The sequence below is a fragment of the Hypanus sabinus genome, chromosome 16 (genome assembly GCF_030144855.1).
Source record: "Hypanus sabinus isolate sHypSab1 chromosome 16, sHypSab1.hap1, whole genome shotgun sequence".
NCBI classification, from domain to species: Eukaryota; Metazoa; Chordata; class Chondrichthyes; order Myliobatiformes; family Dasyatidae; genus Hypanus; species Hypanus sabinus.
The window spans coordinates 30,146,300-30,170,915 of NC_082721.1; the positions used below are offsets into that span (position 1 = coordinate 30,146,300).

Here is a 24,616-nt window from a genome sequence, read left to right on the forward strand (position 1 = left end):
GAATACTGCACAAATTCAATGATAAAGCTAAACAGAAGAAAGCACCAACACCAATTTAATTAATTAATTAAAAAATACACTTGATGACAATTCATGGACAAGCATGAAGAATTACATTGAAAAACAAAAGAAAATCTGCAGATGCTAGAAATCAAAGCAACACACAAAATGCTGGAGGAACTCAACAGGCCAGGCAGTATCTATGGGAAAAGTATATAATTGATGTTTTAGGCCAAGACCTATAGATGCTGCCTGGCCTGCTGAGTTCCTCCAGCATTTTGTGTGTGTTGCTAGAATTACATTGAAAGTACTTGATTCTTCAATGTTTCTCAGTTGTGGCTGAGTTTCAACTTACAGGGAACTTTCAACATCCAGGACTATAATAGATTTAGCAAGGTTAAACCTACAGTACTTATTCAGCTTGACATGAAATTCAGCTACTCCCTAAATGAAAAGTTAAATACAATATTTTCTAGACAAGGCTGATCCAAGTAATTTTGTTTTCCTCCTGGCAGACTGATGTTCTTGGCCACAGTCATCATTCACAGTTGTTTCTTCTTTTGTCATGCTCTTGGCCCACTTAAAAAAACTTGGCACAACTTTATCTCTCAATTGAATATTGTTGCTTTGCTCTTCTGGGGTTTGGAAAAATCTAAGAATTAATTTAGAGTTAAGTTTGATTCAATTAAAGGTTTAGCTTTTTCTGCCAAATTAAGAATTGCTTCAAAAATTATTTAACTTCTAGCTTTCTTACACTTCTCCTGTAATATCTTTTGCCTAGCAAATAAATGCCTAGGCCCAAATTTCCCTAGAATATATATACTGTAGAAGAAAGCCCTTAACTCCAAGTGGAGTCATTGGGACATCGTCGTGACGGTGTTTTTTAGCAGGCTTTCTTATTTTTATGATGCCAAGTTGCTAGTTCGATGCTCAACCCGGCACGGATGGAAAGAGTGCAAGGGAGCCGGCTGGATATACTATACTTCATTCCAAATTTCTCCAAAGCAAATTAATTATTAACAGAAGAAAGTCTGCAGGTGCTGGAAATCCAACGCAACATGTGCGTAACGCTGGAGGAGCTTAGCATGTTGGGCTGCATCTATGGAAATGAATAAAACAGTCAACGTTTCAGGCCGAGACCATTCTTCAGGACTGGGAAGGAAGAGGAAGACGCCAGTATAAAAAGGTGGGGGGAGAGGAAGGTGGGAGGTGAAACCAGGTGGGAGGAAATGGTCAAGGGCCGAAAAAGAAGGAATCTGATAGGAGAGGAGAATGAACTACAGGAGAAATGAGAAATTATTTCTATAACCCACTTTAATGCAGGAATGTTGTTGAAAATGTATCTAAATCTTTATTTGTGAGCAAGACGACGGCACTTGTAGGAGCAAACTCTGGCACTTATTGTCATGTGTAAACTTGTTTACAGAAATATGTTGTCATATCTGCTATGTTCAATGACACAGGTGATAGATAGAGACTGGACAATGAAGACCCAATATTCTGAGAAACAAATAACACACAGTGAGGTGCTACAAATCATAGAACTGTTGTGGCACAGAGAGAGACAATTTGACGTAGAAAGCTCCTTGTAGAATAATGTTACCAGTCTTATTCACCTTTTCTCTTCACCCTGAAATTTACATACACTGAACTTCCTCTCAAATTCTCTTTCAAAATCTACAAATAACTGTATGTACCATCTTTACAGGAAATGAGATTTTGTTGATTACCATTTTTTCACACCTGTCCTTGCATCTGTTACTTGATCATTGAATCTGTGATCCTCGGTACAGCTTCTTTCTATATTATCTAAAACAATATTTCTATCATATCTTCTCTTCACCTTCATTTCTCCAAGAACTCCAATTCTCAGTATAACATGTTAGCTGAAATTTTTTATCATTTGAACATCCTTGTATTTTTTCGGCACCTTCTTTGGAATTTTCATCTTTCCTAAAATGATGATCAAAATTGAATGCAATACTTCAGTTTTGTTGGCTAATCAGTATTTATATAAACGTTCTGCACTTGATGACACAATATACCCAAATTCCTTTATAGCAGCATACCCTTTAGTTACAAGCAATTTTGTCTATATTGTACTCAGTTATTCTTGTCATATTAAAATTCATCTCCCAGACTCTTGGTTGATTTGCAGGTCTAGCTATGTAACTTAACAGTCTACTCCTTTCACTTTACATCTCTAAATCTGATATTATACAAACATTTTAAAAGGTTACACTATATAGCCAAATCAATTGTAATATCAAATAAGCGTTAAGATGTTCCTTTCAATATTGCCTCAGACACATTTCGTTAACTTACACTTATTTTAAATTAACATTGATGCTGAAATATTGACCTTTAGAGAGAATAAGACCCTTTTGCGGGACACCTTGATTTGCTCCACAAGAATGGCCTTCAGCTTCTAGTCGACTATCAATTTAATTTTCCATATTATACCCATTCTGTGTCCTCAGCTTCTGACACAGCTACATTAAAGCTCAATTTAAACTTGAGAACAGCAGAATGTACCTTCCATATTCCAAAGTTCAACAGTTTCAGGCCACCGGGATTTTCAGCATTTTTATTTCAGATTTCCATCATCATAAACATTTGTGGTAATTTGCACAAATGATTCTGCATTGATATATCTCCCTAACTGACACCATTATCACCACCGTTCACCAAAAATTGTCTCTTTGTCATTTAATCTCTCCTTCCTCGCAATTGTTTTCTGTTCTCCTTCCCCTTTCCGAGCATCTTAAAACCGAACACATTTCAAAACTTAACGTTCAAAGTAAATTTATCGAAGTGAGTATACCATATAAAACCTTGAGATTAATTTTTTTGCAGGCATGCACAGGTAAATAAAGAAGTACAGCAGAATCCATGAAAAACCTTACATAACAAAGGCAGAGTCCCTGAATGTGAGACTACAGGCTGTGGACTCAATTCAGTGCTGAGGCGAGTGAAGCCACCCATGCCAGTCTAGGAGCCTGATGGTTGCAGAGGACCAACTGTTCCTGAACCTGGTGGCATGGGACCCAAGACTCCTGCACCGCTTACCTGATGATAGTAGCAAGAAGAGAAGGAGACATGTCAAATGCAGGCATGCAGAATGGGCTCAGGTGGGGGGATCTTTGCTGAACACCAGTTTGTTTTCTGCTCTCAGGTCTCAATGCTTTAATCTGGCTTGAAGTCCACCCTGGTGCCCTCTCTTCCAGTGATGGCCAACCTTCAAGGTGCCATACCTGCATTCTTGAGAGTCAAAGTCACTGATTCCTTTTCTAGCAGTCCCATATCCACTCTCATCTCATTTTTATTTTTTACATACTTGAAAAAGCTTTTACTATCCACTTTGATATTGTGTCAGCTTCCCAATCCTCTGTCTTCCAGCTAATTTTTGCTTTGTTATATCCCTCTCCTGCTTTTACATTCGCTTTGACTTCCCTTCTTATCCATGGTTGTTTTATTTAGCCATCTGGGTATTTCTTCAATTTTGGAATATATCTATCCTTCAACTGCTGCATTTTTCCCTGAAACTCATGCAATTGCTGCTTTGTCATCCCTGCCAGCATCTCCTTCCAATGTACTTTGACCAGCTCCTCTCTCATACCACTGTAATTTCCCTTACTCCACTGAAATATTTCACTTTCTCCCTATCAAACTTCAAGTTGAACTCAATCGTATTTTGATCACTGACTCCCAAGGGTTCTTTTACCTTCAGCTCCCTAATCACCTCTGGTTCATTACACAACACCCAATCCAGCATAGCTGATCCTCTAGTAGGCTCAATGAAAAAACTGCTTTAAAAAGCTATCATGTAGGCATTCAACAAACTTACTGTCTTGAGATCCATTTCCAAACTATTTTTCCCAATCGACCTGGTTGTTGAAATCTCCATGACTAACATAACATTGCCCTTTTGATACACCTTTTCTATTTCATGTTGTAATCTGTTGTCCACATCGCGGCTACTATTGAGAGGTCTGTATAAAACTACCATCAGGATCCTTTTATCCTTGCAGTTTCTTAACTCAACCCACAAGGATTCAACATCTTCCAATCCTAAATCACATCTTTCTACTGCTTTGATGCCATTCTTTATCAGCAGATCCACACCTCCCCCTCTGCTGACCTTCCTGTTCCACTGATACAACATGTAACCTTGGACATTTAGCTCTCAACTACAATCATCCTTCAGTCACAATTCAGTGATGGCCACAACATCATACCTGACAATCTGTAATAGTGCAAAAGATCATCCATCTTATCTGTTATACTCCGTGCATTGAGATGCAACACTTTTAAGTACTGTATTTGTTACCCTTTTTGATTCTGCATCCCTAATGCACTGGTACTCACCCTGCTAGCTGCAGTTATACCCTTTCATCTGCCTACCCACTATCAGACAGTCTGACTGCATGCTATCTTTGCTTTTTTACCATCCATCCTATCCTGAGTTCTTCACTCTGGTTCCCACCCCCCACCAATATCTAGGAGTAGAATATTAGTAGTAGAACTACTAGTTGAATATCTAGTAGTTTTATGAGCAGCATAGGAAAAAAGCTGCCATGTACCATCAGCACCATCTTTTCTAATGAAAGTCATTAGCCTGACTCACTGACTTTTTCTCTGTAAATATTATCTGATATTGCTGGGCCTGCTATCTCTGGCATTTTTTTTTTAATTTTGAGGTACAAATCTGGGTTTCATGCTATTCTTAATATACCTTGCCTGAAGGTAATGTCAAGTACTTGTTTTTTGTCAGATATCTGACTGCAGCGTCAATGTTAACCCTACTGGAACACACACAAAATGCTGGTGGAACACAGCAGGCCAGGCAGCATCTATAGGGAGAAGCGCTGTCGACGTTTCGGGCCGAGAAGAGTCCTGACGAAGGGTCTCGGCCCGAAACGTCGACAGCGCTTCTCCCTATAGATGCTGCTTGGCCTGCTGTGTTCCACCAGCATTTTGTGTGTGTTGTCTGAATTTCCAGCACCTGCAGATTTCCTCGTGTTAACCCTACTGGATACAGTTAATTGGCCCGGCTCTTAAAACATAAGCAATATTTGGGGCAATTCTACAATTTTGTTATGTGAGCAAATATAATCCATAAAAATGGATACTCCATTATCCAGAATGTCATTAGATATTATTGCAGTATTACACGTGAAATACAACAAGCACCAGGGGTAAGTGTACAGTTGAAGATCCCTGTATTACTCAGCTTTGCTGCTTTACAAGTCATCCACCTTAGCTGGCCTGCTAATCTCCATTTGGTTCTGCAAAAAAAAGACTGACCACTGCACAAGGACGCTTCAAGTAGAAGGGATTAGAATTAAACCTTTCTAATCCTCTTATTCTGACAGTAACAAATATTAAGCAATTGACAAGCTTTGGATAACACACAATCCTTGAAAATTTTCCAGTTCTTTAAGGCACTTAACACTGCTGCAGCTGCAGGCTAAGGGCCCAATAATCTCATGACAGTAAATTAGAGCCATCATTCTGAAATGATTAGATTGTGCTTGGGAAATATCCAGGCTTTGAATAATAGTATTACTTTAGGACCAGCAATACACATCTCATTTTGGGTTTTCACTATAATTCACATTGGTAAATATAATTTTATGGTGCATAAGCAAATTGAAGGAAATGTTTTACAATTGTCAAGTTTTATAAAATTATGTTATGCTTTTAAGAAACTATCACTTGAAAGTTATTTGTATGATACAGTGCTGAGTACAAGCTGTATTTATGGTATTCATTAATGTTACAGTGAGGGGGTGCTACATTGTTGTAAATGCCATTCTGTAATAATGTGTAACATAAAAGACTAGCGTGCTTATTCAGTTCAGATGCGTTGAAATTGCTTGAAGAAACAAAGAGTTATTCTTGTGTCCAATAGGATTAAATATTCATCCCTCAAGCAAAGTTTTAAAAACTAGTCAATCGTGTTACTATTGATAGTGAACTCTTGTTTGGTGCAAAAGAGTGATTCCACTTCTTATATAAAAATAGATATTCTACTTAATTCTCAAAAAATATTAAACTACAGATGCTGGAATCTGAAACAAAAACTGAACTGTTGGAAGAATTCAGTCAGTCTAGCAGCATCTTTGGATGTAACTAGTTAATATTTAGAGTCGGAACCCTTCCTCAGAATTCTGTCTGGTTAGAGGGCATTGGGGTGCTCTTGAGTGTTGAGTTCAGACTTGACTTTCATTTGATGCTTTGCAATTTAGATTGTAGCTAATGGTGCTGTGTATCCAGTTAAATGTGAACAGTTGAATTGGGGTCAGGTGGGAGCTACAGTGCCCCTGAAATCTGCTCTGCCATTTAAACAAATCGTGTCTGATCTGATTGTAACCTCAGTTACATATTAGCATCTACCCACAGTAATTTTCACCCCCTTGCATATTATGAACTTATCTACCCATGGTTAAAAATATTCAAAAAAGTTCCAAGACTTATGGCTGTCTGAGAAAAATAGTATCACTTCATCTCTGTCTGAAGTGGGCAACCCCTTATTTTAAACAGTCACTACCATTTTCAAAGTATCTCACAAGAGTAAGAATTCTCCCTGAGTCAGGATTCTTCAGGATATATTAGTAAGCCCCATCTTACTCTTTTAAACTCCACAAGATACAAATCTATCCTGTCCATTCCAGGGCTAGTGAACATTCTGTGAACTGCTTTAAATACTTTAAAATTCTTAAGATAAGGAGATCAGTGTTATAGTCATAGAGTACTAAATCACAGAAACAGACCCTTCAGCCCATCTAATGCTGACCTGATCTTTTACCTAGTTCCATCTACCCGCATCCTGACCATATCCTTCCAATTCATGTACCTATCCAAACTTCCCATAAGTATTACAATTGAACCTGTATCTATCACTTCTACTTACAGCTTGTTCTGCACTTATATCACGCCCTGAGCAAAGAAGTTTCCCCTTAAATGTTTCATCTTTCACCTTAAACCCATGACCTCTACTTCTAGTCTCACCCAAACTGAGGAACAAACACTTATTCAGCCTATCTGTACCCCTTATAATTCTGTTGATCTCTCCTCTTTCTCTTGCACTCCAGGGAATAGTCCTAACCTATCCAGCCTTTCCTTATAACTCGGGTCCACAAGTCTTGGCAACATCCTTGTACAGAGAACTCCTGATGTACTGTCACCATATGACTGAAGCGTAACTTCCCTACTTCAGAATTCATTTTCCCTAAGCAATAGATAATCAGATTCTGTTAACTTTCCAATTGCTGTACCTATGTAGTGGACTTTTACAAATCATATACTAGGACATTCAGATCCTTTTGTATCTCAGAACTCTATAGTTTCTCACCACTTAAATAAACGTTTTAATCTTTTTCTGCCAAAAATGAACTATTTCACATTTTGCCCACTCACTTAACCTATATGTTGCTTTGTCGCTTTCTTATGTTCTTAGTACAAATTATTTTCCTGCCTTTGTTTTTGTCCTCAGGGAATTTTAGTTTCTGGCAGAGATCTGTTGCATAAGGTAAAGTTCCAAGTTTCAAGTAAATGTATTATCAGAGTACATATATTTACTATATACAACCCTGAGATTCACGAGTCCATAGGTTGTGGTAACAGTTCAGTGATGGGGCAGGTGAAGTTATCCCCTCTCGTTCGACAGCCTGATGATTGAGGGGTATAACTGTTCCTGAACCTGGTGGTGTGCATCCTGAGGCTCCTGTACCTCCTTCCTGATGGCAGCAGTGAGAAGAGAGCATGACCCTTTGTGGTGGGGCTCCCCGATGATGGATACTGCTTTCCTGCGACAACTCTGTGTAGATATGCACTTGTACCCAGTTGTGTTTCATATAACCATATTTTTCTATCTAATTATCCATGAAGAATAGAAATATGCTTGCTTTAAGAAAAATATGCTCGAGCTAATGGGAAAATAACCATGCTTGGTCACATTTTAACTTGTAATTGAAACTTATTTATTCAATAATATATATATTCAGTCAAATCTTTATACGTATACAGGAATTTGTACTGAACATGAATCCTAATGAGAAAAACAAAACATTTGCTTGATCTCCCAGAGATTTATTAAGTACAATGCCTGCTCAGGCCACTGCTGAAATTTCAGAATTCCTGGGCTTCTAAGTATGTGAAACTGAGAGAGGTTTCTTTATGTTCACTGCCTCATTTGCCACTTTATCATTGGCTTTAGCAAAAGTTAAAGGTTCAAAATGAATTAATTATCAAAGTGCATATATGTCACCATATACAACCCTGGGATTCATTTTCTGGTAGACATACTCAGTAAATACAGGAAACTTGATAGAATCAATGAAAGACCGCACCCAACACTCAATGAAAGACAAACAACCAATGTGCAAAGGATGACAAAACATGCAATACAAAAGAAAAAAAAGGAGATAATATTTAAAAATTAAGCAATAAAAATTGAGAACATGTTATGAAAAGTCCTGAAAGTGAGTTCATAGGTTGTGGGAATAGTTCAGTGATGGGTGAGTGAAGTTATCCCCACTGGTTCAAGAGCTTGATCGCGGAAGGGTAATAGCTGTTCAGGAACCTGGTGTCCTGAACTTTCTTGCTAATGGCAGCAGTAAGAGAAGAGCATAACCTGGGTGGTGGAGATCTTTGAAGATGGACACTGCCTTCCTGTGTCAACGCTCCATGTAGATGTGCTCAATGGAGGGGAGGACTCTACCTGTCGTGGACTGGGCCATATCCACTACTTTTTGAGGATATTCCATTCAAGGACATTGGTGTTACCATACCAATCTGTGATGCAACCAGTCAATATACTCTCCACTGCACATCTATAGAAATTTGTCAATGTTTTAGATGTCATGCCGGATCTTTGCAAACTTCTACGGAAGTAAAGGCACTGTCGTGCTTTCTTCATAATTACAGTTATGTGCTGGGCCCAGGACAGGTCCTCTGAAATGATAACACTGAAGAATTTCAAGTTGCTAACTCTCTCCACCTCTCATCCCCTGCATGGATCTCTGGTTTCCTCCTCCTGAAGTCAATTATCAGCTCCTTGGTCTTGCTGATGTTGAGTGAAAGATAGTTGTTGTGGCATCACTCAACCAGATTTTCAATCTCCCACCATATGTTGATTTGTCACTACCTTTGATTCGGCAACGGCAGTGGTGTCGTCAACAAACTTAAATATGGCACTGGAGCTGTGCTTAGCCTCACAATCATAAGTGTAAAGCGAGTAAAGTAGGGGCCAAACATACAGCCCTGCTGGTGCTACAGTTTTGATATATTTACATGATTTATAGAAGCAAACACATTTTTGAGTTCTTTACACGTGCTCTGAAATTCCGGCATTTTCGTTGATTTGGCCTATTGGCACTCGAGAAGTTACTTATCATGGCACAGCCTCCTGGGTTATATCTTTTTTGGGTCCGGTGTAGAATAATGCGATAAGTCCCACTAATAGGATTGTGGGATTCCAAATCAAGGTTATTGTAGATATGTTCCTCTGTGATCCCCAAGTCACTTAATGTTTTCTTCACTTCCTTTTCCTCTTCACTTAGGGGCAGATGACCAGCTAAGTGATCTGGACTCAAGTGAAATGGTTGGTATGGTTCTGGAACTTGCATCTCTCTCAGCCATTGACTGTCCAGGATATTAGCTATGGTGTAGCGGTTTGTCGGAATGGGTTGCAGAATTCCATGGATTAGTTTCTTGCAGGGATCTGATACATAAGGTGGAACTGCATATGATCCCAATAAAATGCATTTTTTAAGCTTCTTGACAGTGTCTGCACGAAAAGGCAATGTCGCTGTCACCATGAAATATAATAGGATGCCTAAAGCCCAGATATCCACATGGATTCCGAAGTAGCCTTTCTCTCTAAACAGCTCTGGGGCCGCATATGGAGGAGAACCACAACACATATTTAGGGGTTCATTCACAGGACGCAGGATGCTGAATCCAAAATCACCCACCTTCATGTGGTTTGTGGCTGAATAAAATACATTTTCTGCTTTGAGATCCCGATGCACCACGTTGTTCTCATGCTGTTAAAGCAAATGGAAAAACAAGTTGGAAAAATATGAAGCAGTCAAGAAATGATGGAAGAAGTGGGGAATTAATAAACTGTTGAGTGAAAAACATGAACTGGGAACATGAAGACAACTAATGTTATGGCCACCACTAACAGCAGATCCATTACTCAGGTACAAAGATGAAATTTCCCCAAAATATGATCAGAATCATAGTAACACATACAAACTGCTGAAGGAACTCAGCAGGTCAGACTGTATCTATGGAAAGGAAAAAACGGTCAATCTTTCAGGCAGAGAACTGATGAGTTCTGGTAATAGTTCGCAAGTCACAGAAGTCATGTAATAAGGAGAGTGCACATAAATCAGTTAAGGTCAAGAAAATGGTGCTCTATTCTCTAGAACAAGGAATGTTTAAGGATAGACAAATACTGTCTTTAAAATTATGAAGGTTTTTCATAGAAGTACTTAATCTGTTGGAGAACATCAAACCTAGAGGCATTAATGTAAGAAAGTCACTACTAAATCCAATAAGGAATTCAGAAAAAATATTTTTACACAGAATTTTTAGAATGTAGAACTTGCCAACAAAAGGAGTAGATGAGGGATCATTCTGGACACCTTGAATAAGATGCAAGATATACTTCTAAGGAGCAAGGAATAAAAGGCTGTTTGGGATACGTGAAGGGGGAATAAATGGCCTTGTATGGACCAAAAGTATCAGCATTGACTTCTTTCCATCTCCATTTTTCTGCCTTTCTTCCTACAAATGCTCCCAACCTGCTGAGTATTTCATAAACTCTAGAAATTCTGCGGATGCTGGAAATCCAAAGCAACACGCACAAAATGCTGGAGGAACTCAGGAAGTCGGGCAGCATCTATGGAAATAAATAAACAGTCAATTTTTCAGGTCGACTGAGACCCTTCTTCAGGACTGGAAAGGAAGGGGGAAGATGACAAAATTAAAAGTTGGGGGAGGGGAAGAGGGATAGCTAGAATGTGATAGGTGCTTTTGTATCAGCATAGATCTGTTGTGACAGTATCTTTATTTGCCGTTAATCTGGAAATAACTGAAAGTACCTGGAAATGCATTAAAACTGCAGGGTTATTCCATTGTGGACAAATTATCTCAATCTCTGGATTACAAATCTCTAATTGTGGGTTAGGAGGTCTGAAAAGGTGATTAGGTTGAAAAAAAGGGAAGCTTAATCAAATCTTTCAAAATACACAGAAAACACACCCTGACGATAATGTACAGCTTCAATTTGTATGAGATAAGGAACTTACTGAAATGGCATGTCCTAAAACAACATAAGTGGGAGAATATGTCAATCAATTTAAAATACAAAAACAATTTTTTTTGTGCCAGGTGTAGGTAACATCATAGCAATTGTTAGGTTATATGGACAACCTACCTAAGTGATGATCACTCCAGTTCACTGGTGGTAGAAGTACAAATTTAAAGGTGACCCTAACACGATACGATCTTTATTAGCTAAGACTGTACTTCTCACTTACCATATGTTTGACAGCTGACACAATCTGAATAAATATGAATTTACTCTCATGCTCCGAGAGCCGACCCTGTGTGCAGATCTTGGTGAACAGATCCCCTCCTTCTGCGTACTCCAAGACCAAATAGAGCCGAGTTTGTGTCTCCAGCACCTCATATAACCGGATGATATTTGGATGATGAAGTTGCTCCATACACAGAACTTCATTTATGAACAGGTCTTGTCTCTTGTGTGTTATATGCTTTTTATCCATTATTTTAATTGCTACCCTTTCTACAAATAGGAAAGTAAGAAAATATATATAACTACTTTTTCTCATTAATGAACAATATACTAGATATCACGAGGAAGTCTGCAGATGCTGGAAATTCAAACAACACACATAAAATGCTGGTAGAACACAGCAGGCTAGCCAGCATCTGTGGGAGAAGCGCTGTCGACATTTCGGGCCGAGACCCTTCGTCAGGACTAACCGAAAGGAAAGATAGTAAGAGATTTGAAAGTAGTGGGGGGAGGGGGAAATGCGAAATGATAGGAGAAGACCGGAGGGGATGGGATGAAGCTAAGAGCTGGAGAAGGGCAAGGATCATGGGATGGGAGACCACAGGAGAAAGAAAGGGGGGATAGCACCAGAGGGAGATGGAGAACAGGCAAACAACTAAATATGTCAGGGATGAGGTAAGAAGGGGAGGAAAGGCATTAACGGAAGTTAGAAAAGTCAATGTTCATGCCATTAGGTTGCAGGCTACCCAGCCGGTATATAAGGTGTTGTTCCTCCAACCTGAGTTTGGATTCATTTTGACAATAGAGGAGGCCATGGATAGACATATCAGAATGGGAATGGGACATGGAATTGAAATGTGTGGCCATTGGGAGATCCTGCTTTTTCTGGGGGACCGAGCGTAGGTGTTCCGCGAAACAGTCTCCCAGTCTGCATCGGGTCTCACCAATATATAAGAGGCCACACCAGGAGCACCAGACACAGTATACCACACCAGCCAACTCACAGGTGAAGTGTCGCCTCACCTGGAAAGACTGTCTGGTGCCCTGAATGGTGGTGAGGGAGGAAGTGTAAGGGCAGGTGTAGCACTTGTACCGTTTACAAGGATAAGTGCCAGGAGGGAGATTGGTAGGAAGGGATGGTGGGGATGAGTGGACAAGGGAGTTGCGCAGGGAGCAATCCCTGCGAAAAGCAGAAGGGGGGGAGGGAAAAATGTGTTTGGTAGTGGGATCCCGTTGGAGGTGGCAGAGATTACGGAGAATTATATGTTGGACCTGGAGGCTGGTGGGGTGGTAGGTAAGGACAAGGGGAACCCTATCCCGAGTGGGGTGGCGGGTGGATGGGGTGAGGGCAGATGTGCGGGAAATGGGAGCAGAGTTGATGGTGGACGAAGGGAAGCCCCTTTGTTTAAAAAAGGAAGACATCTCCTTCGTCCTGGAATGAAAAGCCTCATCCTGAGAGCAGATGCGGTGGAGACGGAGGAATTGTGAGAAGGAGATAGCCTTTTTTACTAGATATGATTTTTACTAATATACTAGATATGATTTCTTAACGTTTAGAATGGAGTCAATGAAGCCGTAGACGATTAACTATCCAAAATTGTGTGTGTATTTTGTTTTTTGTTATTTAGGTTTGGCAAAAATTGGAGAAAAGGCTTGGGCAGGGGATCTGAAGACTGTGGAAGCATCAGCAGGGAGGATAGAGTGTGAGGCCAAATATAAAGGTTGAAAAATTGAAGAAGAAAACCACCATATTGGTTTCCTCTGTGTATCATGGTTTCCTCCTGCAGTCTAAAGTCATACCAGTTAGTAGGTTAATTAGTCATTGTACATGGTCCTGTGATTAGGCTTGCGTTAATAGGTGGGTTACTGGATGATGCAGCTCCTTGGCCGGAAGGGCCTGTTCCACGCTGTATCTCTAAATAAAATTTTAAAAATAAAAAGAGAGGTGCCTTAGAAACTCAGTTTTAACAAGTCTAGAAAGGTTGAACACTTTAATACTGAAATATGCCTCAATCCCAAATTAAAGTCTCCTTGAGTGTTCACAACTCATATCTTTTGCTTGTCTGTTGTATGTGGTAAAATTTTGCACAAGTGAAATCAATTGGATGCTGTATTGCAAAAAAAATTACAGTATTGTGTGTATTCACTGTTTTCATCAACCGAGTTATCTTGTGTTTCACATTATCAGTGTTGGACTCTATAACAGGATTTCTAGATTACTGCATGTTAATTTATACCAGAAACATAAATGACCTGGGAGACAGAAAAGTTTTAATTTGTGATTCTTCATTTATCTGTCATCTAAAATAATGAATATTTTGTTTGTTACATTGATACACAGATTCCTGTAAGTTAAATAATTTAGTACTGATATATCATCTTGTTGACTTTTTTATGCACCTCCCTTGAATCCCACTCAAGTTCGATTATTTGATTAGTTTAACAAGCTTGCATACAGGAAAGAATGCATGGCAGTTTGATATCATCTTGCACTGTTATTCCTCTAATTGCTAAGAAAAATTAATTTACATCTTTAATTTAAAATTTATTATTTTTAATTTTGGTGAATAAAAGTGTTCATTGTTCCAAAGTGACACTTCCAAGCAGAATCTATAAGATAAATGAGCAAAAATTAAATTAAAAACTAAACATGCTCAACCTGCAATTAACCAATTACATTATTAAATACCAACATGCCAGTCTCAATGAGTAAACCTTGGTAATGATAATTTCTTGGCTTTTTTTACCCATATTAGTTTATAATGTTTGAAACCATTTAACATCCTCAAGGGTAATTGTAACAAGACCAGGTTTCCTGTCGTTTTATAGTATCTAATCCCAAGATTTTGTTTTCAGATACATTAAATGTTGTTTTATTCCCTAATGGCTAGTTTCAAGTATAACATCTGTTGTGATGGTAGGCAAATTGGAGTGGATCCAAGTACAAGCAGAACTTGATATGTTTCTCAAAACATGTATGTGCTGCTGGATAATAGTCATTAAGTCAGGTTAACACGTTCTTCTCAGGCTCCAGTATAACTAAAGCAGCTGAGTGCAAAGTTTAACGGGAGTGTATAAGATGATGAGAGGCATTGATCATGTGGATAGTCAGAGGCTTTTTCCCAGGGCTGAAATGGCTAGCATGAGAGGGCACAGTTTCAAGGTGCTGGTGAGTAGGTACAGAGGAGATGTCAGGGGTAAGTTTTTTACACAGAGAGTGGTGAGTGCGTGGAATGGGCTGCTGGTGACGGTGGTGGAGGCTGATATGATAGGGTCTTTTAAGAGACTCCTGGACATGTACATGGAGCTCAGAAAAAACAGAAGGCTATGGGTAATCCTAGGTAATTTCTAAGGTAAGGACATGTTTGGCACAGCTTTGTGGGCCAAGGGGCCTGTATTGTGCTGTAGGTTTTTTATGTTTCTAATATCACTACTACATCATTATCTAAAATCAAAATCCAAGTCTAGTCAGCAGAATGGTGTTCTTATTTCAGTATAATTGTTCCCAATGTCTTGCATTGATGATTGCTGCAGCAGTAGACAACCTGCTTACATTACGTCAAGTAAAATATTCACAATATGAACCTGACTTCTTAAATACTCTAGATGGAATCTGGTACTTCAGACATACCTTTTGTCAAGCAATGTATTCCAAGCTTCACCTTTGAGAAGTTTCCAATGCCAATCTGTCCACGGAGTTGGTAAAATCCAACTCTCTTTCCAAGTATCAGTTCATTTTTCACTTTTTCATTGTTCCTCATATCATAAATGACTTTTTCTAAGGGTGTGAATACAGTGTTTTCCCTCTTGCTCAACTCATCCTTGTCCATTTTGCGTTGTATCTGTCGTTTAATCCCTTGAATTGGGCTGGAGTATTTATGCAGTCCTTCACTGTGAATAGAAAGTGCCACAGCCATCATTGAGGCTCGCAGCTTATATCTCCTAAACCATTTCCTTATAAACAATTCCTAATTAGAGCTCACAAGGAGGAACTTCTGCTTGAAGGATGAAACCCTTTACTAGAAAAGCTGCTCCAAATATGATCTTAGTTCAATTCAGCCTTATTCCGTAATAGTCTCAGTCTTCTCGGAGTCACTTTCCAGCCTGTGATGCAAGCAACGCTCTTTGCTTTCTGTGATTCAAAAAAACCCAAAACCTTAAGTTTCAGAAGATGTCCAATGACAATAAGACTGATATGGTACTTTCTAATAATAATCAGATCAAATAGCTTTCAGCTAAGCTTTTATTCATTGACTGCAGAGTCACTGGATGGTGGGAGCACCTTCCTCAGTTTCTAGATGAAAGCCGAAGATACTTTGAGATAACTGTTTGGGGAAAGATAAATTTAATTTCAGTAATGTTCAGTAAGCAGATTTGTGCAGAGTGCTTTAGTTGATATGGTATTGGGGATTGAGCATAGGAGTCTGATAGCAGCTGGATAGAAGCTGTCCTTGAGTCTGGTGATATACAATATGCTTTTTTCTATCTTCTACCTGATCAGAGAGGAGAGAAGAGAGAGTGTCTGGGGTGGGTGGTATTTTTGATTACACTGGCTGCTTTACTGAGGCAGTGAGAAGTATACAGCAGATATGAAAGGAGTCATGAAAATCTAACTTGCTGTTTATAAAAATCAAGTGATCAGGTGCAGCTAAAATTATTTCAAATATTGTCTGTTTATGTATTACTTAGTGGCAAACTATTTACCACAATTGCCACTGCAAAGTTCAGTTGTGTCCAGGCTCAAAGCCTTGGGCATCATTAACCAGCAATGAAATTTATTCTGCTTGGCAGCTAAGCTGGATCTGGTAGATTAGCTGGCAATCATAAACCCCACAGGGGCCTGGGAACAGGTTAGCAATCAGGTAAGAGTGGTGTTGGAGTAGCAGTTGATATCAGAACCTTGATCAGGAGTTGTAGGACATCATTGGATTGGAGCTGGGGTGAGGTTGGGGACAAGAAGAAATTGTAATGTTGAGGATGATTGGTTGGTGTGAATTTTTGGGATGAAGCAAATGGGTCATGAGGAGTGTTGGGAGTAATTTATAAGGCACCCAAGCAGTTCTACTTTTTGAGTAGGTTTGGTATGTCAGCAAATTTCTATAGCTGTACCATGGGGAGCATTCTGACTGGGTGCATCACATCCTGGAACGGAGGCACCAATGCACAGGATTGCAGGAGGCTGCTGAGGGTTGTAGACTCAGCCAGCTCAATCATTGGCACAACTTCCCCTACCACTGGGCATATGTTCAAGAGGCAACTCCTCAAGAAGGTAGCATCCATCACTAAGAATCCTCACCATCCGGACATGCCCTGTTGTTACCATCAGAAGGAGGTATAGCTCTCAACAATTTAGGTACAGCTTCCTTTCCCCCCCCCCCCCCCACAACTATCAGATTCCTGAAAGATCCAAGAACCCATGAATACTATCTCATTTTCCTTTTCTAGTGTTATTTATTTATTTTTGTAACTTATAATAATTTTTATATCTCTGGACTGGACTACTGTTGGAAAACAACAAACTTTGCGTTATATGAATCAGTGATCATAAATGATTCAGATTCTCTTGTTGAAGTCCCAGTACTGCATTACTCATACAAGGTTATCTGGGAGTACCAAACAATAGGGAATAAATTTTGCCTTTGCCTGCATCTGAAAAAAGAATTCCTTCCACAACGGGGTGGCATGGTAACGTAGTGATTAGCACAATGCTTTACAGTATCGGGAACCCAGGCTGCCTGTAAGGAGTTTGTGACTCCTGTGACTGTGTGGATTTTCTCCCACCATGCAAAGACGCACCAGTTGGTAGGTTAATTGGTTGTTGTAAATTGTCTGGTGATTAAATCAGGGTTTGCTGGGCAGTGCAGCTCAAAGGGTCGATTCCATGCTGTATCTCAATCAATCCCTAAAAGCAGCATTGCAGAAGAAATTCCGATTTGATGCATGTCTGATAGGTCCTTAGACACAACATGTTTGCAAGTGCCTTTTCAGCAAATGTACAAGTAGTTATTAATCCTCAGTCAGGTTTAAATCCAGTTGTCTACAACTAAATTATACTGAGCTATCAATCTAACTTTGAAATATCTGAATATTAGGTACATGTCAGGTAGAAGGAGCAAGACAGAGGAGTTAAAGGATCTGTCCAGGAGAGTTTTGGATGAGCTAAAGTTTAAGGGGATGGAGGTTGAGAAACCAGCAAGGAGAGCACTGAAGTAGCTAACTGGAGGTAACAAAAGCATTTTACAGCAAGCTGGATTTGACAGGAGTGGAAAAGTACAATATTATGGCTTACAGAGTTGCAAATTATCTCATAAAAACTAATAACCATACACATCTCATGTAAAAATGAACATAGATGCAATTAAATAAAATAGAAAGCCGCTGACTTATGTCATATGACCAGCATCAATAACAATCAGGCCTAATGGTGCAGGCCAGCAGAGTGGAATATCTGCTAATAGAAGGTCACCTGAGGAAATCTCCTTTTGTTCTGTATCCTTCCGCTATTTTTGGGTCTACTGTGTTTCCCATATCTGAGAGTGCTCAGGAGAGATTGCAAGTGTTCTTTCATTGATTGAACCTCAGAATAACCAGAGCCAGACTAAGCTGAACTTGGACCAAGGCAGTAGCATAGAACAGAATTAAAAGTAAACAATCAGCGGGAGCCCCGTTAAGGTAATGGTAATTAGCACTGACAAAGAAGGCCTTTGTGTCGTTAACTGGCGATTTGATGCTCAGGTAATCTTACCATGACCTCTATTAATGTAAATATTTGCAACTTTAAATCTAAATTAATAACTAACTAGTGATACATTGCAGTGCTGCAGATTTGCAGGTTTAGTTACCTACTTAGCTGACCATGATTTTCATCGGCTCCATCGGCTGTAGCTTATGTTAATCGGTTTGTTTTGTTCTTTTTTACAAGGTATCCACATCTATTGTTTCAGTATCTTCTGACTCCCTTTGTTCTTGTGTTGATTACTCATAGCAAGGTCCACAAATGGCTTCAGTCACTGGCAGATCCTGTGAAGGACTGGTAGCAGTGAAACTGAAGAGGGTCAATCTGATCCACACACTGATAGTCATCAGAAGGAGGATTAATGGAGTTACTTTTCCTTTTTATATCTGACCTGTTTGCTGTTAACTGGATTAAGAATTACTGTCTGACTTAAGATGACAACGCTGCCATTTATTAATTATTTATTTGTCAGAATTGATTCCTTTACCAACATGTAGCCAAGGACTTAAAATTGTTTGTTACTGGAAATGCCCAGCACCTCTCAGTTTAGGGTTGCGTACCAGAGCCTCATTTCTCAAAAATAGCAACGATCTACATTCTGTTGCATGAGGAACCTTTAAAAATATCCAAGGGGCTTCACCATGAGTGTTATAAAAATTATGCTAAGGGAAATATGAAGTAGAATCATTTGGTGTGTATTGAATTGAACTGACCTTATTTCTTACATCCTTCACATACACAAGGAGTAAAAATATTTACGTTACATCTCTGTCTAAATGTACAATGTGCAATTTATAGTAATTTGTAATAAATAGTATGTACAACAGGATAGTCAGTATAGCATTGAAATACAATTGTATCTGCACGAATTAATCAGTCTGATGGCCTGGTGGAAGAAGCTGTCCTGGAGCCTGTTGGTCCTGGCTTTTATGCTGCGGTACTGTTTCCTGAATGGTAGCAGCTGGAACAGTTTGTGGTTGGGGTGACTCGGGTTCCCAATGATCCTTTTCACTGTTATATAGTGAGAAGTTCACATCTACAGATGTACTGGTCTGTCTGAACCACTGTCTGCAGAGTCCTGCAACTGAGGGCAGTACAGTTCCCATACCAGGCAGTGATGCAGCCAGTCAGGATGCTCTCAATTGTGCCCCTGTAGAAAGTCCTTAGGATTGGGGGACTCATGCCAAACTTCTTCAAAAATTGGAGTAGAATGTTAAGAAGGAAAATTCATTGCCTGCTACTCAAAGCTACCAATGAAAGGTGAATAAAATTCGGGTCTTTAATGCAAGGGGATTTTAAGTTATAAAGGCTCTTATGAGTTAACACATTTTCTGAAATTCTGAGCAGCTTAACCTTAAAAATGGATCTATTTGCTATGGAGGGAAAGTGAGTGAAAATTCGCTTGACGGGTTTGTTATTTGAGAAGGGATTAGGCAAACTGAGCTTGTATTCTCGTGAATTTAGAAGAATAAAAAGTGATCTCTTTAAAACAAAATACTTTGATGGCTCAGTAGGGTAAACATAATGCAATGTTCTGTTCTGCTTCAAGGAAATGTCTAAGGAGAACTAATCTGATTGGATAAAGGCTTTTGTTATCTTCTGTGATTGGCAAAGAGGCAGTGTTTCTGATTGGTGGGAAGCAGGACGACCGACAGAATGGTGCTCTCTGATTGGATTCTCTTGGTTCTTTCCCAAAGGCGGGAAGGGCCGGCGATGGAGGATTTGGAGAGCGCGGTGGCGGACGAGCGTGATCAGGAGAACCGGCAAAGCGCGCAGCTCGACGCCGAGGCTGAGGCGGAGCGGCCGAACTCGGGCGCACAACAGAAACTGCTCCGCCTGCCGCTGAGCCGTATCAAGGGGCTGATAAAAGCGGATCCCGAGGTGACGCTGGCGAGTCAGGAGGCCGTATTCGCCATCGGCAAGGCCACGGTGAGTAATCCTGCTGGGTTTCGGGCATTGCCTCCAGCCTGGAAACATCTGCCTTGGTGTCCCCTGATCGGGGCTTGGACACCCTCGATTCTGCTCCTGCTTTGGCAGCCCTGGACCAGTCTCCTCAAGGTCTCTGGTCTATAGCACTCTAAAATTTCCTGTGGAAATATAATCAACGGCATCAGAGCAACGGAGGTTAGAAAACGGGGACACAGTCGGGGGCGTGCGGCTGGTGGCTTTAGGCCGCTTATAATTCATGATGTTGAAACTATAGTTAAGTGAGTGGTAATGTTACTTAAACAATTACATCCTTCTACTTTTGGGTGTTAATGTTAGTTAGGAGAGTAGCTGCTGTTACCACTTCTTTTTCTACTGGGGTAGGTGTACTTCAGCTGTGGGATTGCCGTTTGTATTCATTTTGTTGTTAGTTGTATCGGAAAGTAGAGTTCACCGTGTTGTCAGTTTCTTCAGCCAGAGTGGATGTGTGTAATGGTTGGCCAACACGGTGAGTGTGCGTGTGCTAGAGGATGGGTTATCCGATTTAGCCAGCGTTTGTAGAAGCGATGACTTCTGGCTCTTTGTCTTACATATTCATTTCTGATCACGATCCTGCAGACTATTCATTTCCAATAATTATTGATGAAGTACTTTTGTCAAGCATTGTAACCTTTTGTCCCACCATGGTTGGCAAATTTTTCAAAATGTTAGCTTGCTACAAGGACATTTATTTCATTTGCCATTTTCTTCTGATGCCTTTGTGTCCTCTGGTCCTTGAATGTTACGTTTAACAAACCAACATTCTGGATCCAAAAGCTTACATTTTCAAACAGTTGTCACATATCTGTCCATATTACAACTCATCCAACAGGTCTTGCTTTTCCTTTGGAATATTACCTTGGGGCAGATTTTAATTCAGCCTCTGCATGTTAGGATCAACTATTAAATATTGAAAACTTCTAGTTGGTACCTGGCAAATAGCAAATTTATTTATTTTTGAGCTTCCTTTCATTTGCCTTGCTGGGTCAGATCTAATGCATTAAATGACCTGAAACAATCTTCTCATGTTCATATAATTAAGTAATATCTAGTATTAAACAATGACATTGATCAAATACAAGGGAGAGTGGATTAGTGAAGCTTAGGACTTAACAAAACAGCTGTGATGAAGCTTTTCTTAGTGTGCTTAATGCTTCAAAGGTCTTCCCTGGGACATAACAGGCTACCTAAAGGGAAAAGATAAACATTTGCTGAGGGAAGAGGTGGGAAGTCTGCAGGAACTCCTGAACAACTTGTATCCCATGGGTGAAACAACCTGTTTGGTTTCTTCCACCAGGAGCTGTTTGTTGAGGTGATTGCAAAGGATGCATGCACATATGCACTGCAAGCAAAGCGTAAAACTATCCAGCGGAAAGACTTGGGTGAGTCTGACAGTCAGCTGTCATATCATGCTTCTTCTGAATGCCAGTGTACATGACAAACTAGCATTTCAGGTTGTGATATTGCCTTGGTCAGTTTTGCTTTTGATTTAAAATTGTCCTCTTTATTAAAATATGTTTTTTTTAAATTTCCCTTTCAGATAATGCAGTAGATGCTGCAGATGAATTCGCATTTTTAGAAGGCAAGTTTGTGTTGTAGCCATTTATTTTTGTCATACAAGTTTTTGTTATCTAGTTCTGGCTCCCTCATAATTCCTGGACTTTGATCCCTCTGTCAGAAATTTGAGAGATGAACTGAGGGTTTTGTCACTTGTTTCAAGTTTGCACAGTCGGAGGAGGCATTGATGCAAGTGACAATATTGCCTTGAGTTTCATCGCTGATGTAAAATGTTTTTGATTTACTGTTCACAGTGAGCAGAAAGCACTAGTATAACATCCCCATCCTGTTGCTTTTAACCACTTTTCTAATCTTAAAAGTTGACATGATTTCAATTTCAAATAGAATGGTAGTAAATGTCATAGTTTTATAAATGCACATTTTTGAATTTGTGGGTGTGGTATTTAATATATATCTAAATCAGACAGACAGACATACTTCATTGATCCAGAGGGAAATTGTGTTTCGTTACAGCCGCACCAACCAGGATTAGTGAAGAAATATAGCAATATAAAATCATAAATAATTAAATAATGATAAGTTAATCATGCCCAGTGGAAATAAGTCCAGGACCAGCCTATTGGCTCAGGATGTCTGACACTCCTAGGGAGGAGTTGTAAAGTTTGATGGCCACAGGCAGGAATGACTTCCTATGACGCTCAGTGTTACATCTCGGTGGAATGAGTCTCTGGCTGAATATACTCCTGTGCCTAACCAGTACATTATGGAGTGGATGGGAGTCATTGTCCAAAATGGCATGCAACTTGGACAGCATCCTCTTTTCAGACACCACCATCAGAGAGTCCAGTTCCACCCCCACAACATCACTGGCCTTACGAATAAGTTTATTTGATTTTGTTGGTGTCTGCTACCCTCAGCCTGCTGCCCCAGCACACAACAGCAAACATGATAGCACTGGCCAGCACAGCTTCGTAGAACATCCTCAGCATCGTCCGGCAGATGTTAAAGGACCTCAGTCTCTTCAGGAAATAGAGACGGCTGTGACCCTTCTTGTAGACAGCCTCAGTGGAATCCATCACTGAAAAAATGTTATTAAGTGTTTATTTCTTCAAAGCAGCCATTCTCATTACTTCGTTATATTTTGTATAGTATGTCCAAAAGTCTACTGATCCTAATTTGCATTCGTCTTGACTTTAATCTACATCCCTTGCCTTAGCCATAAAAAAGAAGCAATATAGTCTCAGCAAGACATCAAATGTATTCTTTTCCTTAGATGCTGCCTGGCCTGCTGAGTTCCTCCAGCATTTTGTGTGTGTTACAATATTCTGTTATTTTGTTTATGAAATCCTTCTAACAGCTTGTTTAAAATATTTTTTAATTGGTTTAACATTTACTGACAATTGAATCACTTTTTTGGTATTTTTTGTTAATCTTTGTATCTGTCCGCAATTTTGACTCTCTTGCAATATACCTAATGTCAACATTGCTTATAACATTGGATAGTGTGTACCATTGGAAAAAGCTCAGAAAATGTGTAGTTGATGGTTGGGTTGAATTGTTCTCTGATATTGGTGAGAAAATGTTTTCAAATGGATTGCCAAGATTGGAGAACAACTCATCCCAACCAGTCTATATTGTACACAGAAGTGATCCCTATACAGAGGTCTCCAGAACAATGCAACTTTGTTCAGCTCTGTGTTTCAGTTACACAAGAAGCGCTGTAGCACATTAATTATAACAAAATGTATGAGCTAAGTGTTAATCCAAGGTCCTAGCAGGTGAATGTAAAACACTGCATGATCTTTGAAAAAGTTTTGTGATACTTATTAGTGTACTGTCCTTCTGTGTCCTGTTTGCTGTTCACGGATTTTCCATATGAAGAACCTTGGAGCATCTGAAGTTGCTGACTTGAAATATTCCATCCAATGGGAAATGCTGCCCTAGTATATGTAGCTTTTTAGTTCAAGATTTCATTGTATTTTCTTATGATTTCACAGTCTTTGTGAATGGCAGTTTTGTGACTTTCATGTGCTTCTTTCCTTTGGATGGAAGATACAATTGATAGTGAAGCATTAGTGAGAGATTTATTGGTTATTATAGTGAAGCTAGATCATATGACTTAAAACTGATTAATCCATTTATTGCTCTTTTTAGAAAGACAATGGTGCCATTCATCAATATATGTCAAATGTTCATATTTTCCTGTGCCATTATAAAGACAGGGGAGGCAATAGCCTTTGTTACTTGGGTATATATTATTAGAATGTTTGCTGCAAGTTTGTATGTCTTGGGGTGTTTCATGCTCTTATTATTCTTCCAGGAACTTTGGAGTGAAATGGAGACAAGTTTGATGAGGCCAAAATAACTCCATAGAAGGAGAGCTGCCAGCAAATTTGCTCATTTTAGATGTATATTTGTATAATTTGTAAAAAGGAAGTTATACTTATTGTATGAATAAATGTATGATTCCAAGTGTGAGTGTTTTCAGATTAAATAACTTGCATCAAATGAAGTTTCAGTAATTTTTTTTCAATATTGCCTTTTAATCTCACAAGCCGGCATCACTGCTGGACTTTGGGGCAAGAGGTCCTGAGTTCGAATCCAACTGGCTCCCGGTAAGAGCTGGTGATCTCTTTTTTAAAAAACTCACCCGGCAAAAGGCAATGGCAAAGCACTGCTGTAACTTGCCTCTTACGCGATTTCCCAGTATGTCAGAACAGCGTCGAAGGAAATCGTCCACTAACTGGAAATAATTCCGGATGTGACATACCTTTTTAATCTCAAACCTTTCAGGAAATGTGGTTTATACAGCTTATTATCCCTTTATCCGAATTTTTTCAGAT

General features: G+C 39.5%; 2 protein-coding genes across 3 annotated transcripts in view; one reads left to right on the plus strand and one right to left on the minus strand.

Annotated features, from left to right (window-relative positions):
* The window catches only part of pole4 (polymerase (DNA-directed), epsilon 4, accessory subunit), a 28,134-nt gene extending 3,853 nt beyond the window's left edge, over nucleotides 1-24,281 (plus strand). The window contains exons 2-5 of one of the 2 annotated variants that reach the window (XM_059991463.1): nucleotides 19,988-20,219; nucleotides 21,553-21,637; nucleotides 21,796-21,837; nucleotides 24,094-24,281. In XM_059991463.1, the coding sequence (XP_059847446.1) occupies nucleotides 19,988-20,219; nucleotides 21,553-21,637; nucleotides 21,796-21,837; nucleotides 24,094-24,107 (373 nt within the window). In that variant the 3' untranslated portion in view covers nucleotides 24,108-24,281. The other variant, XM_059991462.1, reaches the window with a different exon arrangement.
* Nucleotides 9,247-15,576, minus strand: LOC132405808 (serine/threonine-protein kinase NIM1-like). Its single transcript, XM_059990807.1, has 3 exons — nucleotides 15,186-15,576; nucleotides 11,556-11,824; nucleotides 9,247-10,052 (listed from the first exon to the last, which is right to left on the minus strand). Exons 1-3 carry the CDS (start codon nucleotides 15,472-15,474, stop codon nucleotides 9,303-9,305), a joined length of 1,308 nt encoding a protein of 435 aa, XP_059846790.1. The 5' UTR covers nucleotides 15,475-15,576; the 3' UTR covers nucleotides 9,247-9,302.
* Nucleotides 24,282-24,616: the final 335 nt, after the last annotated feature.